Source organism: Hermetia illucens, chromosome 1, assembly GCF_905115235.1.
Source record: "Hermetia illucens chromosome 1, iHerIll2.2.curated.20191125, whole genome shotgun sequence".
NCBI classification, from domain to species: domain Eukaryota; kingdom Metazoa; phylum Arthropoda; class Insecta; order Diptera; family Stratiomyidae; genus Hermetia; species Hermetia illucens.
In genome coordinates, this window is record NC_051849.1 from 137,861,181 (window position 1) to 137,878,851 (window position 17,671).

Consider the following 17,671-nt stretch of genomic DNA (forward strand, 5'->3'; position numbering starts at 1 on the left):
ACTAACTGGTCTTCCAGATTTGGAGTTTGGTAGGGCAGACAACATTACACGGAAAACAACTTGTAACGAAGCTACAAAAGGAGGTAAGTAGAAACTAAGCCCGTATTCAGGTGATATGTTGGCTCCCATAGCTTACATCAAAATACTGCGGATTATCCAATTAGCAGGATCATACGAAATGGTTGTTAGAAGTACCTGTTTTGCACGGAACGCGGTCCATAAACAAACGTGGGCCTTTCCAGACGGGACCAGTTTCAACCAAATTAACCACCTTTTAGCTTTGCTGAATGTCAGAAGATATAGGGAAGTCAATATAGATTTGGGTCACTATCTCGTTGGCATAGTGGCGCGAGCTTGAATAACAACACCGCCTAAAATTCCCTCTGTCAATCAGCTGAGAGTTAACACTGAAGCCATCCACAAGCCAGCCCTCTGTAACACCTAGAAGGATCGACAATTAATCTTCAAAACCAGCTGAAGAATGTTAGCATTGATACGACCGCAAACGTACTTAGTCCGAGTCGCAAAAAAGTCGGAATGGCTGGTTTGAGGATGAATGTAAGGTACCAACGAAACGGAAGAATTCTGCATACCGAGTAATGTTACATTCTCAAAGAACGCGGGCACGCGCAGAAACTTATCACGAACTTCGTCGAGCGGAGAACCGACTCCACAGATGGAAAAAGGAAGCCTGGGAGAACCAACAGGTCTGTGAGTTCAAAAAGTATAGGGTGCGACTGCGTGCAAGTTTTACCAGCAAATCAGCAGAATGAAGCTCGATGGTTATCCTGCCCAGACAAAGAGGAGAATTTGATTTACGACAGAATGGGCATATTGAAGTGGTTAGTTAGTTGAGTATCTTAATGAACTGCTAAATAACCAGAATATCGGCGAGTTGGAGGTCCCGCGAATTGAGGACGACTGACAAATACTGCAACCATCAAGTATAGAAGAAACAGTCCGTGCAATTCAATGGCTTGAAAATCATACATCGCGAGGAGCCGATGGAATTACACCCGAATTTGTTAATGAAAGCGATCAATTAAACCAAGCTGTTTATCAAGTTATGCTGAAGGTGAAGGACAACGAATTAATGTTTGACGGCAACGAGGCAGATAATCTGTCTCATACATCAAAAGGGAGATATCACGCGGTGCAGTAATTATAGAGGTATCACGTTGCTGAGTACCATCTATAAGATATTCTATGCTATCTTGCTAGGTCGGATAGTCCCTTACCCCCAGAACATCATTGGCCCATACCAAAGAGGCTTCGCTCCAAGCAAATCAGTAACAGATCAGATTTTCTCTCTGCAGGAAGCGATGGAGAACCTGTTGGAATATCATCAGTTGCACCATCTTTCAAAATATTAGGCGATGACGGCTTTACGATTTCTTACAAGGGCAGAGGCAAATCGTAAGACGCTGGCTGGGGTAGTAAGTTGCTCCCATTTGGTCCGGTTGACGCGGACTACATACACGTGAAAGACAGATGCAAAATTCTTGTTCACCGAATATAGTCATGTAGGGTGTCAAATGAAAGGTCTCGATTAGCATTTTCTGAAATAAATATTAGTTTTGATATTGTTTTCAAAGGGGTCAATTACTTCAAGGACTCATTCTCTAAAACCCCCGGCAAATCTGAACAAAAAATTATAATGCACTCGGCATTTGGCCTCCAACTACTTTCCGTTGTGATATCTATATATATTATAGTATATTATTCTATTTTGAAAATTCATTTCCAGTAATATAAATTGTAATAGGAAGCATCATACTGGAAAGTTTGATGGAAAGCCAAGTATTGTCAAAAGTTATAGAGGTCAAAATTGCCCCTTTCACGCCAAATTACTACTCCCTAAGAAATAAAAATTCAGCATCACATCGAATTGAATATCGGATATATTCAACCTATGAACATTACGATGTACCCAAATAATGAAGCGATATGGGAGATCAATTCCTGGTTGAGAGATTCTGGCCTACCACTTGCTGAACATACAATGGAAGTAGTTCTTATGAGCAAGAGAAGCTCAATTACTTGGGAGTAATGATTGACAGAAGGCTCAACTTTAAAAACCACATTGAGTGCGCCGCAAAGTCGACAAAGTCGACGTCTTCTACTTTATAAGGTAGTCAGTTCCATGCTAGTCTACCCAGCTCCAGTTTGGGCAACTGGATAGCAAAGTAAACTGCAGAAAATTGGGAATGGCGTATCGGATAAGTGCACTCCGGGTATGCAGTGCCTGCCGGACATCAGGAAAAACAGCATATGTACTAGCTGGGATGCTCCTCATAGAAAAGTCTTGGAATGAAGGCTGACCACTCTACGAAAAAACGTATGCAGTTGGAGAGTCTAGCGTATTTCGACGACAACTGACACGGTGGGAACCTATCGAAGAGTGGCAAAAGAAATCGGACGAGTCACAAACTAGTCGTTGGACATACCGCATCATTCCGGATATTCGCAGATGGTTTGAATGAAGCCAGGGTGAATTAAGCTACGGATCATGTCATATTTGATTACCCCAGGTTTACCGCGCACTGAACAAGAATGGAATCTGTCGCAGACAAGCGCTTAACACGCGAAAATATTGTGGAGGTCATGTTGGAGTCAACGGATGCTTAGAACCAGGATGGAAAAGAACTGCAAGCTATTCACCAACAGCTTAGGCAGGAAGAACTACGACGAAAACAAGAAAGCAGGAGAACTACAAAGAGCCGCAGTTAAAAGCTGATCCAGCCTCGCGACGCAATACTTTATAGGAGTTCCATGGGGAGAGTGGAATGAGAAGGAGGTGGTTTTAGTGAGAAGAAGTCTCACAGAACTGCATGGGAGGAGCCAGCAGCAGGTTTTGAGCCTTTCCACCTTCCAACCCCGAAAAACAAAAAAAAGGCAGACGAATAGACAAACCTTGACTCGATTCTAATAAGATTTTTTTTTCACATAAAACCTTGAAAACGACTGAGAAGTAGATTCTTCATAAATCGAGTTTTAATATTTCACTCGAATGTCAAATATTTTCGGTAATTATGACGTCAGCATCTTATTCATTATCATCAATGGCGCAACAACTGGTATCCTTAATGCGGAACTCGAGACATCCCGGTTTTGCGCCGAAGTCCACCTATTCGATATCCCTAAAAGCTGCCTGGCGTCCTGATCCACGCCATGGCTCCATCTCAGGCAGGGTCTGCCTCGTCTTCTTTTTCTATCATAGATATTGCCCTTATAGAATTTCCGGGCTGGATTATCCTCGGATCCTCAGATTAAGTGACCCGCCCACCGTAACCTATTTAGCCGAATTTTATCCACAATCTGACGGTCATGGTATCGCTCATAGATTTCGTCATTATATAGGCTACGGAATCGTCCATCCTCATGTAGGCGCCCAAAAATTCTTCGGAGGATTCTTCTCTCGAACCCGGCCAAGAGTTCGCAATTTTTCTTGCTAAAAACCCGTCTCCGAGAAATACATGAGGATTGGCAAGATCATTGTCTTGTACAGTAATAGCTTTAACCCTATGATGAGACGTTTTGAGCGGAACAGTTTTTGTAAAATGAAATAGGCTCTGTTGGCTATCAACAACCGTGCGCGGATTTCATCATCTTTGCGGTTATCGGTTGTGAATTTCGACCCTAGATAAGTTTGTTGTTGCTGGTTGGTAGGTTTTTGGTGCCTTCATTGATATACAGGCCAAGATCTTGCGCCTCCGGCTCGATCTGGATGAAGGCAGTTTGTACGTTTCGGGTCGTTCTTCCCATGATGTCGATATCGTTAGCATGGACCAGTAGTTGGGTGGATTTAAAGAGGATCGTACCTCTTGCATTTACATCAGCATCATGGATCACTTTCTCGAGGGCCAGGTTAAGGAGGACGCATGATAGCGCATCCCCTTGTCGTAGACCGTTGTTGATGTCGAATGGTCTTGGGAGTGATCCTGCTGCTTTTATCTGGCCTCGCACATTGGTCAGGGTCAGCCTAGTCAGTCTTATTAGTTTCGTCGGGATACCGAATTCTCTCATGGCCGTGTACAGTTTTACCCTGGCTATGCTATCATAGGCGGCTTTAATAGATGGTGCAACTGTTGTCCATATTCCAACAGTTTTTCCATCGCTTACCGCAGAGAGAAAATCTGATCTGTTGCTGATTTGCCTGGAGTGAAGCCTCTTTGGTATGGGCCAATGATGTTGATGATGATAGCGAAGAATATCTTATAGATGGTACTCAGCAACGTGATACCTTTATAATTGCTGCACTGTGTGATATCTCCCTTTTTATGTATGAGACAGATAATGCCTCGTTGCCAATCGTCAGGCATTGATTCGCTGTCCCATACCTTGAGCACAAGTTGATGAACTACTTGGTGTAACTGGTCGCCTCCATATTTAGCCAATTCGGCTGTAATTCCATCGGCTTCTGGCGACTTTGATTTTTAAGCCAATGAATTGGACGGATTTCTACATGGCTTAAGACTTTGACAACTCTGCCACTAATAGTCGGATTCCCATGAAATTTGGCATGTGTATGCGCGATATTGTCCTCTATAGTGTAACATTTAGTTCTCTTTGGACTAAAAGGGGTTTCTCAGTTAATTTCTAAAAGCTGGTAATATACTATTAGTAAGTTTATTTGAGTATATATGGGAGTGGGACATATTTTGAGGGGTAGAGTCCATTAGGGCAGACGACCCTGATTTTTTTTTCAAATTTTTGGGTTGTGTGTGTTCTAAAAATGAGTCTTATCTCACTTTAAGTGTGCATATTTTGGCTACTTATTCGCGCAGTTTACAATTCATGCCACAACTAATAATTTCGGAAACTACTAATTACAACCTTTTATTAGATACCAAACACGACTGTTTCCGGTGAAAAAATTTGAAATCTCACCTTTGCATATATGGGGAGCCTCCCTTTAAGTTCCACCTAAATTTATGTCTCTCACTGCCTGGGATTTCATAGTTCCCGTTTGTCCACCAAATTTTGTTCGGATTGGTTCAGCCGTTTTGGAGAAAAGTACGTGTGACAAACAAACAGACAGTGAATCGATTTTAATAAGGTTTACATTTCAATATTTTTTAATAATTTTAGTTCACGAACCGAAATATACTCCATGCTGTTTATTTTCTTTTCTTTAAATTGGGCAGAGCCCTCTCGAGTGTGGCACCCGAAAGACATTTTCTTTGGAGATGGGTAGGTAAGTTGCCGTGCATTTCGATAATGAGCAATGATATCAAGCTAAAAAAATGATATTAGTAAATATATGATGAAAAACTCCCATTTGGGAAACCGGAAGCTGGGCGCTTCAGGTATGAAAGGTTTTGTTTGCTTCTTGTGTGAGTATAATTGAGTGTAGAACTATCCCATTTGTACGTAGGCCGTCAAGAATATGCATTTAGCATGTCAGATTTAGTACTTCGGGTTGTAAATTTACACGGTAAAGACAACTTTGAGCTACTGTAACTTTCTTACTAGTATGATTTTCTTAATAGTATGATTTTGATAAAACTTTCAGAGGAGATAATATGCCTCATATTATATTTTATACTACTACCAATGTTAATATACTATTATTAACTTAATTTGAACAAGTATCGATATGGAGAGTATTTTGAGGCCTGGGCACCGTATAGAGGCAGCTTCATGATTTTTTCCAGATTTTTCGGGTGGGTAGTTTCTGAGAATGGGTCCGTTAAAGAAATCACCACTTTGCACCCCTCCCACTCCCCGCCTTTTTAACAAATCTCAAAACTAAGATCGGCTTCGAAAATTGCTAATCGAGACCTTTCATTTTATACCCCACATGACTATATTTGGTGAAAAAAATTTTACACACTCCTTTTACATGTATGGGGACCTCCCCTAAATCTCAACGTAGGAGGAGATCACTCACTGCATGTCTGGCACTTATAGAGAGCAGAGTCCCGATCCGGATGAATTACCCTTCACCCAACTTGGGGCAAAAATAGTTGAGCTGTCCGAGTTTATAAAGGACAAGCACAACGTACACCAAGCCATAAAGAATATGGTGAGGGCTATTAGAGTCCTCTATAATAGATCGCACATGGAGGAAAAGAATACTAAGCATACGTCGAACCCTGCTGTGCCAACAGTGTCACAAGCAACCCAAGTGACACCTAACCATACAATCATCGAACCCGGGCGAAATAAATGAGTACGTGAAAAAGAGGGCTCCATCTGGCTCAATGCATCGCCAAAGCATGTGACGCGTCCATGCCTAGAAGGTGTTCATTCCCCAGTAGAAGACCAAACTACTGGTGGAATGATGAACTGACCGGTCTTCGATCAGCCTGCCTCCGAGCCAGAAGAGCGGCTCAGAGGGCTGTAGGTAGAGTCGATCAGGAGCAAAAAGAGCGCGCGTATAAGGCAGTCCGCAAAAAGCTCGCCATCCAGCGAAGTAAGAGGGAGTGCTTTAAGGAGCTCTGCTTAGAAGCGGACATAAACCCGTGGGGGGATGCCTACAGAATCGTGATGGGACGATTCAGAGGCCGTTCATCTCCGCAGATTACGTGTCCCACCCTCTTGCTAAAAATCATCCAGGGGTTATTCCCCCAGCAAGAAGAGAGCACCGACACATTCCAACCATCTCTGAATGTGACGGCAATTACGCCAGTCACCAGAGAGGAGCTCTTGGATATTTGCGGTAGAATAGGAGACAATAAAGCGCCGGGCCTGGACGGAGTTCCGAAAAAGGCCCTTAAGCTTGCAGTGAAATGCAGACCGGACATGTTCGCTGAGTTGTTCGAAGCGTGCATGTCCGAGGGGATATTTCCAGCGGCATAGAAGCGGCAGAAGTTGGTACTTCTGCCTAAGCCTGGTAAACCTCCAGGTGAGCCATCCTCATACCGACCCATATGTCTCCTGGACACGGTGGGGAAAATGCTAGAGCGGGTAATCTATAATAGATTACTCCCGGTTGTTGAGAGCGGCCTTTCAGATCGGCAGTATGGGTTCCGTAAAGCCAGATCAACCATTGATGCCATCAAATTGGTTACTGGCTTGGCCGAGAGGGAGAGATCCATAAATAGATGGCAAGAGCGGTGGGAAAGCTCGGGAAAGGGTCGGTGGACTCACAGGCTCATTCCTGCCATAAAGGAGTGGTTGGAGAGACGGCACGGTGAGATTAATTATTATCTCACCCAGTTTCTCACGGGGCATGGAGGATATCTCCAATACCTTCACAGGTTTAAATTGGAGACCTCACCCGACTGTCCAAATTGCGATGGAGTCCTAGAGGACCCAGAGCATGTATTCTTCCACTGTCCGAGATTTTTGAAAGAAAGGAGGAATCTAGAGGAGACTCTAGGAGAGGTGCTGGTACCAGAAAATCTGGTGCCGAAAATGTTAGCACATCAAGAGAATTGGGATGCGGTCAACTGCATGATCGCATCTATCCAAAATAAACTGCGAAAAGCAGAGGAGAGGAGAAAAACGCTGTCACGTGCGCCGCGTATAGAAGAAAGGTGCCAAAGCTAGAGTGAGCTGACTCCGCCCCATGATGTAATACCTTATGGTGGTTCCGCGGGGCAGGGAGGGAGTCGGGGGTGGTGGTGTGTCCAGACCAGTGTCTTTTGAAGATTTCCACCTCCTCAAAAAAAAAAAAGACAGACATTGAACCGATTTTAATAAGGTTTTGTTTTACAAACAAAACCTTAAAAAAGATACAAAAACAGCGAGGTCTTTCACCCGGAATGACCCCAATGCTCCATCTTAAAAGTCCTTATTGCAGCGAAAGCTTTCCGAAATTTCCAATTTATTGGGTCACAAGATCAAATGGAAATATTTATAGCTTTATTAATAATTTGATGCCTGGTTGGTTTATGAGTATATTCCCTGACCCTCCAACTCAAATCTAATTTGCTAATGGTGCATGCAAAAGGAAGGATAAAACTTCGTGCAAAACTATTACCACTTCGCCCTTCTCCCAGACCGCCTAAAATCCTTCGGACAAATTTATCGGCAATCCAAAATAATCATAAATAATTACTATTAATTCTCAGGTAGTAATTGAATGTACTTACCAATTTCACTCAATAAATCCCATTCATCTTGCAGAAAGGCACCGTAGTGTCCCCGCTTCGCTATCGCCTGCGGACACCCTAGATTTATGTCGATGGCGTCGCAATGATCCTGGGCTAGAAGAGCAGCTTCCAGAATTGTCTTTGCATCATTCCCGCAGAACTGAAATCACAGAAGCATAAAGAGAGTGGCAATAAAGCACCTGAAAGCTGGGACGTGTCATTAAATTAGTCCAATGGGAATTTGTGAATTTTAGTTGACCGTGCTCTGGATACACTCGCTTTCCGGAATGGCTCGCACGTTATCGAATTACAAGGCCAATAATGGTTGGGAGTCAGTTTACCTACCTGAATAATTAATGGTCTGTCTTCGGGACAGGTTTGTAATGCTTCCTTTTGATATTTCGAGTCCTTGGCGAATAGATTGCTGTGAAACATTGGTGAGTAGCAAAGGTGTGCTCCGTGACGACGACATAACATTCGCCATGCCAGTTCGCTCTGGTCGACCATGGGAGCTACCTAAAATGCAAGGTTTCAGGGTAAATAAATGGGTGGAATCATTCGGAGTAAATGATTGCAATTTAATTATACTTCCAAGCGCAAGATGGTTGCAGGGTAAGATTCTACAGGCTTTAGAAGTGGGATTAAATTTTGTATGTTTTACTTTTGACCAGACATCATTCTTGCGTTCAAATTGCGAAGGAGAATCAGAAAACATGGGGAACACTTGCTCCCTGATTAATATAGTTCAAACATTATTCGGTCAGAGAAAGGAAATTAAATGGACAAAGTATTATTCTGAATTAGAACTCAAACCCTTTCCTTGGAACCATTCAATTCAATTCAGATCCGAGTACTGCTTTATGCCTTGCATAAAACTGTGTTCCGGAGTGATGGTTGTAGTTGTTTCCTTCATCTTGTTCCTTGTTATAGATCCTGATACCTATTCTACCGCAATAAAAGGGAACTGGGTGGGCTATTATGATGGGACCTTCTAAGTGGATTACCTCTTATTGATTGCAATAAACTCGACTGGTTCAAGCGGTGTACATGAGTTTGCGTGAAGTTTTCGTATGTAGATCCCTTCGAAGGCTTTTTACTATATTAACAACAATACCATATGATTTGATTGCGTTGCTTCATTACACCGATCTATTCATATTAGCTCCATTTTATAAGTGAGTTTTTAAGATTTTGTAATCAGGGCAAAAGTTTCTCTACTCATACTTCAGGGTATGCTGTTCGGAACATGACGTTTACCCATCGTTATTTCCATCTATTGTGGAACTTATAGGATAAACCTAGGTCAAATTTAAGAGGGTTTTCCAGTATTTGTTCAAAATGTGTTAGCTGTAGGAGATATGGGTGTGGGGGTATTTTGAAGACTAGATTTCACATACTACAGAGGTTTTTTCCCAAATTTTTGGGTTGGATAGATTATGGGAAGGAGACCTGCACATTTTGCGCCCTTCCTTCACTACGCTCATGAGTGAAATCACGAATGAACAAATTTTGACAAAAAAGACTAAAACGCGCTGTTATATGTGTAGGAAGCACCACTGCGTGTAAAAAGCATTACAAAATACATGTATATTTCCTCCAAATTTTTCAGTTGTTTTTGAGTAGAATAAAAAGACAGATGGACAGAGAGGAGTTATGAAGTTTTCATAGCTCCAACGAACGCTCTATCTGCCTATTAAACACTATGGGGAAAATGTTGAAAAGGCGGCTTCCGTTCGTCGAGGTAGCGGATGACCTATTGAAGCCGCAATCTGAATTTTGATGAGCCTGTTTGTCGTTCACCGCTTGGCGGGGTATAGTGCGTTAACCACAACCACGCGATATCGTTTGCGGTTATCTGAAAAGCTCTTTAGCTCCAATCACGACTTCCCGAGATGTCCGCATTCCTCCTCCACTGTTCTGCGAAATAACTTGCGCATTTGGGAAAAACTTGCACATCAACGGTAGAAGAAGTGGGAATAACATTTCACCGCGGTTCCTAATCGTATCACATCCAGTTAGGAAGCGTGGTTCCTCCTCTTATGGATGAAATGGTTAGTCATCGTAACATGCAGATATGGAGTGTTCCTCTAAGCAGAAAAGAAATCATTTGGGCAATCAATGCTTCACGGCCTCCTCGCAGAGTTATTTATCGCTGCACCTGCAGCTACTGCTGCTCTCATTCTTACGGAAATCATAGAAATTCGTGAACTTTCCCAGAGAGCAGAAGAAGGCGATGATCCTTAAGATTCCAAAGAAGGATACTCGTCTTGAGTGTGACAATTGGAGGAGTACCTGGGTTCTCCACGCTGTTGCAAAAATAATAGCTAAAATAATCCTCGAACGAATCATGTAACATCTCGAAAGTCTGATCGACAGAGAATAGGCTAGATTCCGCTCAAGATCCTCCTGCATTGATCACATCAGCACCTTACGGATCATTTTGGGATAGCCCGCGGAGTTTAGATCTTCGTTGCATTTGCTCTTCATCGATTTCGAGAAATTTGTCGATAGCTTGAACTGGGAGTGTATCTGGGCCGCTCTACGCAGGGGGCATTTTGGAGAAACTAATAGCCATTATCAGAGCGATATATGATTGCGCAAAATGTCCTGTGCGGAACCAAGGTAAAATTTCAGAGGATTTTTAGGTACAAAGTGGAGTCCACTAGGGTTGCAACCTGTTATCGATATTATTTCGCCTTGTTATCAGTGACGTTCTTCATGCTGCCTTATCCCAAGAACGTGGGGGAATTCAATGGACTATGACATATTTCCCAAACGCCTCGATTACGCTGATGTCATCTGTTGCTCTCTCGTTACTCACCTTGGCCAAATGGCTCTGGATTTGGGAAGAGAGGCAATTCAGTTGCACTGAAGATAAACACCAAAAAACCCAAGTTTTCGTCTTGACGGGTCATCGTACACTCCCTATCTTCATTAACGAAGTAGAGAATGGAATGCATCGATCGCGAACGGCGCGTATTTTTGAATAGAGAATAATTGGATCTGACTTTTGATATAGACGATTCCAGTTTTATCTTGATCAGAGTGAAAATAATTGAGCTACACCACGGTTTTGTATAATAACAGTCCATATTGGATCAGGGCCTTGAAGAAGTTAGAACACTTCATTCAAGACTGTTACGGTACACTACAGTATACTGTAGGAGGCAATGTGGTGACGTGTGTAAGGCTTCATTCTACTGACTTGTTGGTAAAACTTCCGCGCCTGGTGCAGTGTTCGAGTTCACAGACCTGTTGGTTCTTCCAGGCTTCCTTTTTCTCGCTCGACGGAGTTTGTGATAAGCCTCTCTTTCTCAATTTTGGTAGTCCAATATTAAGCGTCATCCTTGCTAGAGATGATATCATTGCTGCCTTTTCGCGCGCATAGTTCAGGTGCCCCTTGAAGCTCAACATGGCATCGAAAATTAGCTCCAGGTATCTAGTGATTGATTGAAACGACCTCATGATTACTAAGCCGTTTTGTATTGTTCTTCTGTTATTAGTAATAAGGACCGCCTTCCGCCAGGTTCAGTTTCGCCATTAGGAGCCACGCTTTGATGGCATGAATGGTTACAGTTCAGGCACACGAAGGCCGAGCACTCCGTCATATAATATGCCTCCCGAGCTAGGTCTCGACTGTTGCTATTGCATCGACAGTGAACCGCGCACTGCGAAAACCATCCTGCTGCTCGGATAGACTACCCACTAGCTCGACGAAAAGAAGTAGCGTGTTGTAAATCACCCTCTCCAACATCTTCCCTATAATGTCTAAAAGGCAGATATGGCGATATGAAGAGAATGCGCCAGAATACGGGCCTGATTTTAGCAGCCAACTTCAAGGCTTTGTTTGGAATCTCGTCAAATTCCGGAGCCTTGATATCCTCAATTCGTCCACAAATCTGTCGTAGTTTTGCCTAGGCCACCCCTTGCTTGCAGACACGATGCTTTCAAGAGCGCAATTTCTTGGTTTCCCACTGTGGTGTTTCTTGTTTTCTTACTGTGGTGGAACTTCCGTCGCGGCATAGTAGATTCGCATGCCTCAGCTAACCGCTGACATTGCTGGCTCACTTTTTCCAGCGCTGTTCCATTCCGGTCATGACTTCCTTCCAAAGCCTCCAGGAAAGTTTCTTCCTCGAAAGCTCCAGTAGACCACCCTGCTATTCTAGTTTTTCCACTTCTATTGCTCACTCGACTCTTTTTGATGACGGGAAAGATAGCCTGGTGGTCACTGCGGGTGTAGTGTTCACTCACCCTCAAAATTGTCCCTGTTGCCAACGATTCACTGAGGTAACTCAGATCGACGATTGAGCCTCTGCTTCGGAAAGTGGGCATGCATCCAACGTTGGCTAGTTTGATGTCCAGCTCCGCGAAGGTTTCAAGCAGGATTTGTCCCCTGGTGTTCGTCACTGGACTTCCCCAGTCTAAGGCGTATGCGTCGAAATCTCCAGTATTGAATTTGGGACTGTGGTTCCAGCGTCCAACATCAAGTTGTCTAGCGTCTCCTCATATTACGAAAATGTTGCATTAGGAGGAGGATAACAGCTGTAGATATGGACGTCGTTGACTTTTGCCCTTACAAAGCCGGCTCCGGGGAATGCCATTGTTTCTTTCTTAATTAGATTACTGCCACGTTCACATTCAACTCTCCAATTAGCCATTATCTTATACCAGTATCTTATTACGAATACTATTCTCTTCTATGGTGTGGTTCATTGCCGAGTTTTGAGTTGAGCTTTGAGGTGGTCAAATTAATTATCTAGTTGACTACAGTACTCGTCTTTAACATTGGCTTCGCCAATGAATGGGAAGTCAATTACCAATTGTTTGTATCTTCTCTGCTACTTCCATAGTCGTTTATTTCCTTATCAAGCCATTTTGTTGTCGAAAATCCTAAGATGCGTCCCTCCCCCAGCCCCCTTTATGAGAGTCAAATCACTACCTTGTGTTTACTTGCATAACGTTTTCTATACAATGGCTCTCCATACACTCGGAAGAAAGAAGGAAATTGTTTCACAATTTGTCACACAATTGGTTATGCGGGGTATTAAACGCAAGAGTTTAATTAGTACTTTTCGAAAATGATTATGATTATTTCTGATATTGGATGAAACACCAGGGAGTGAGGCCTCAAAATGTGTGCTCCGAAAAGTGAAACAGATCTTGTTCTCAGAACTTATTCAACCGCAAAATCTGAAAAAGTCATAGTGACGTACTTGTACAAAATCTAGGCTTAAAAATACATCCCATTCCGGTATCTTCTCAAATAAAGTAATAATAATAATAATCGTTGGCGCAACAATCCAATTGAATCAGGGTTTTGAAGTGCGGTAGAGCACTTCCCAATTCCGAAATATACATATATGTATATGCGTATTTTGTAACAGGCAAGTGTTAATATATGCGTACTGTCAGTGACAAAGTGCAATCCAGATGAAAAATTTCTTGGATCCAAACACACACATCTGTCCGCCTGTTGTCCAAGTTACACACTGAAATGTGTCTGTTTGGTGACTTAGGCAGACACAAAGATTTATCAGATACAGCAGCAGACATTTGTGTGTCTGATATCTAACACAGGTACAGGCAGGGACTTCCTCACACTTGCTATTAACATTGAACTCCTATTATGAAGCGTGTGGAGTTGACTATTATCAACAGAGTACTTTAAGAAATAATGCACAATTGAATTTCTGATTATGTACACACGAAATTGTCATGTATTCAAAATTATTCACATAAAGAAACATAAAACCTTTCATATCTGAAGGGTCCAGCTTCCGGTTTCCCGAATTGTTTCTATTGGGTTTTAAATTACATCTGATTCGTACCTCATCTCCAACCACGGATATCCTCCACCACGGGAAGGCGGAAGGTAGGGACTAGAGGTGAAAGATTCACCGTCGAATTTCTGTTCCACGTTCCTTACTGTTATTTTTCCTATCTAATTTTAAGTGAAATTGCGCTTCAGTTTCATCTCCATAATGATGAGCAAATGATAAACTTACAATAGCAGATTAAGCACAAAGACGAACATAAACATCCATTACGAAATTAGGATTTAAACCAGGAACAGGAGAATTAAGAGGCACATGCTCAAACATCACAACCCCCCGTACCGCTTGCATGTAGATGCTGAGCTAAATTTTAATCACAATTTGCAGCATGGTCACAGCTAACTTATGAACTGCAAATATGTAGGATGAAGAGCCTTATATTACTTTAAGCAGTACGAGCACCTTAGTATAGGAAATACCAAACAACTCGGAATACCGGAAGCTGAGTGATTCAGGTATAAAGGCAGGTAAAAAGGTTGTCTGCCCATCCATCTTCTGTGAGAAACGCCATTCGTCCATAGTAAAAAATTTAAAATATTACTTGATATATGTATTTACAAGCTTCAACTTCGTCGTTCATATCAGTTCACCTTATATTTCTAAATTTCTAAAATATGGTAATATGTCATTATTAACTTTATTTGAGCAGATATCAAAATGGGATGTATTTTGAAGCTCAAGTTTCGTATAAATGCACTATTGTAATTTTTACACATTTTTCGGTTGGACAGGTTTTGAGAACGGGACCTGCTACACTTGCTACCTATGTATCAAATCACCACCAGTCACCATCGATTGACATTGCAGAGAAACTGGGCGTACACTATTCGACAGTTTCTCGGCACTTGCAACAACTTGGAAAGGTGAAAAAGCTCGACAAATGGGTTCCGCATGCACTTACGGAGCAAAACATGGCGCTTTGAATGGAAATTTGCAGTTCTTTACTCACCCGCAACAGAAGCGATCCCTTTTTGCACAGTGACATGCGATGAAAAATGGATGTTATACGACAATCGTCGCCAATCAGCACAATGGCTAGATTCTGATGAGCCACCGAAGCATTTGCCGAAACCGAGCTTCCATCCGAAGAAGATAATGGTGACTGGTTGGTGGTTTTCAGCTGGAGTTATCCTCTATTCTTTTTTGGCACCTAGAGAAACCATAAATGCACAGAAATACTATGCCCAACTCGAGGAAATGCACCAAAAATTGAGTATTCAACGGGCGAGATTGGTCAACAGAAATGGTGTGATATTCCTTCACGACAATGCACGACCTCATGTATCAAGAACAACGGTTTAAAAGTTGAACGAATTGCAGTATGAGACTCTGCCTCATCCACGATATTCACCGGACCTTTCGCCAACCGACTGACTTTTTTAATCATTTGGATCATTTTTTGGCGGCAAAACAATTTAGAAACGAAGAGGCTGTCAAAATTGCCTTCGACGAATTTATCAACGTCCGACAGTTGGACTTCTACGAAACTACATACATGTTCTTGAATCTCGCTGAGAAAAGTGTTTTGAATCGACTGGCACCTATTTTGATTAAATAAATAAATTGGTGGTCAAAGGGTAGTATAGGTCCCAGGGCGAAACGTGGATTGGTACCCACGATGGAGCATAAGACATGGGAAATGCCTGCTGAACCAACACCAACAGCTCTACTACCAAACCCTATCTCCAGCTCCACGTGGTGACCGCTGGGAGCTCTTTCTTAACGAAAAGCTGCAGACGGAGAAGGATGAAGGCGAGTCTCCCGCGCCTAAAAACCGGACAAATGTACCAACTGGTCCTCCAGGTTGGGGGTTGGGTAGGGCTGGCAACCCTACAAGGAAAACAGTTTTGTTACGAAGCCACAACAGGAGCCTCGGACTGGACGGATTATACACCGACGAACCCGGCAACGGCAATGAAATAACGATTTGCGTATTTTCTCATGGAACGTGCGCTCCCTGTACAGAGATGAAGCTGATAAGCAGCTAGCCGATACCCTGTCCCAATATAGGAGTGATGTAACATCGTTACAGGAGATGCGTTGGACAGGGACCGGTTTCCTGGAGAAGAGCCGCTACACCATATATTATAGTGGCCATCCGGTAAACCATGTGCTCGGAGTAGGTTTCTTAGTCAGCCAAAAAATGAAACCTGCTGTTATCGGCTTTGAAAACATAAGAGAACGGCTATGCATTCTGCGCTTGCGAGGCAAGTTTAGAAATATAAGCCTCATTAACGTTCACGCCCCTACAGAGGAGACTGCAGAGTCGGAGAAGGATACCTTCTACGAGGCAGTAGAACGAACCCTCGAAGCCTGTCCCAGATATGATATCAAAATCATACTTCGGGATTTTAACAGGAAGGAGCGATATGTTGGCTCCCATAGCTCACCCGAAAATACAAATGATAACGAATTGCGGATTATTCAGTTAACAGGGTCACACGAAATGGTTGTTGGAAGTACCTGGTTTGCACGGAAACCGGTCCACAAACATACGTGGGCCTCTCCAGACGGGACCACTTTCAACCAAATTGACCACGTGTTGATCGAACACCGCCACCTCTCAGCCTTGATGAATATCAGAACATATTCGGGGGCCAATATAGACTCTGATCACTATCTCGTTGGCATGGTGCTTCGAGCTCGAATAACAATACCACCTAGAATCCCCTCTGACAATCAGGTGAGAGTTAACACTGAAGCCATCCACAACACAGCCCTCCGCGACACCTATAAGAGGGAAATGGATGCCGCAATAACCGCAGTCAACAGAGGATCTGGAGATGAAGCATCAACAAATGATCTTCACAGCCACCTGAAGAACGTTATCATGGATACGGCCACAAACATACTTGGCCCCATCCGCAAAAGGAGTCGGAACGGCTGGTTTGACGATGAATGTAAGCTAGCAACGGAACGGAAGAATGCATATGCATGCCGAGTGGAACGGAAAAATGCCGCATACCGAGTAATGTTGCATTTTCAAAGAACGCGGGCACGCGCTGGGACCTATCACGAACTCCGTCGAGGGGAGAAGCGACTTCACAGACGGAAAAAGGAAACCTGAGAGAACCAACAAGTCTGTGAACTAGAAAAGTACAGGGAGCAACCGCACCAGGCGCGGAAGTTTTACCAATAAGTCAGCAGGATGAATCCTTATACACCTCGATGCTCATCCTGCCGAGACAATGAGGGAAATCTGATTTCCGACAGAATGGGCATATTGGAGCGATGGGTTGGGTACTTTGATGAACTACTGAACAACCAGAACATCATCGAGTTGGAGGCTCCGCCAACTGAAGACGACGGACAAATACTGCCACCACCAAGTTCAGGAGAAAAAGTCCGTGCAATTCATCTGCTTAAAAATCATAAGTCGCCAGGAGCCGATGGAATTACAGTCGAATTGGTTAAATATGGAAGGCGATCAGTTACACCAAGTGGTTCATCAACTTGTGCTCAAGGTATGGGACAGCGAATCCATGCCTGACTATTGGCAACGAGGCATTATCTGTTTCATACATAAAAAGGGAGATATCAGACAGTGCAGCAATTATAGAGGTATCACGTTGCTTAATACCACCTATAAGATATTCTCCGCTATCTTGCTAGGCCGGATAGCCCCATACGCCCAGAACATGATTGACCGATACCAAAGAGGCTTCACTCCAGACAACGAGACAAATCAGCAACAGATCAGATTTTCTCTCTGCGGCAAGCGATGGAAAACCTGTTGGAATATGGACAACAGTTGCACCATCGACTTTAAAGCCGCTTATGATAGCATAGTCAGGG

The 17,671-nt window shown here is 43.2% G+C and overlaps 1 protein-coding gene across 1 annotated transcript in view; it reads right to left on the bottom strand.

The window, feature by feature from the left end:
• LOC119648586 (tRNA-dihydrouridine(16/17) synthase [NAD(P)(+)]-like) overlaps positions 1–17,671 on the bottom strand; it is a 298,564-nt gene that overhangs the window by 51,520 nt on the left and 229,373 nt on the right. The window contains exons 5-6 of the mRNA XM_038050358.1: positions 8,388–8,558; positions 8,043–8,202 (exon numbers count right to left, since the gene is read on the bottom strand). Coding sequence (XP_037906286.1) covers positions 8,043–8,202; positions 8,388–8,558 — 331 coding nt within the window. The remainder of the gene's footprint in view (positions 1–8,042; positions 8,203–8,387; positions 8,559–17,671) is intronic.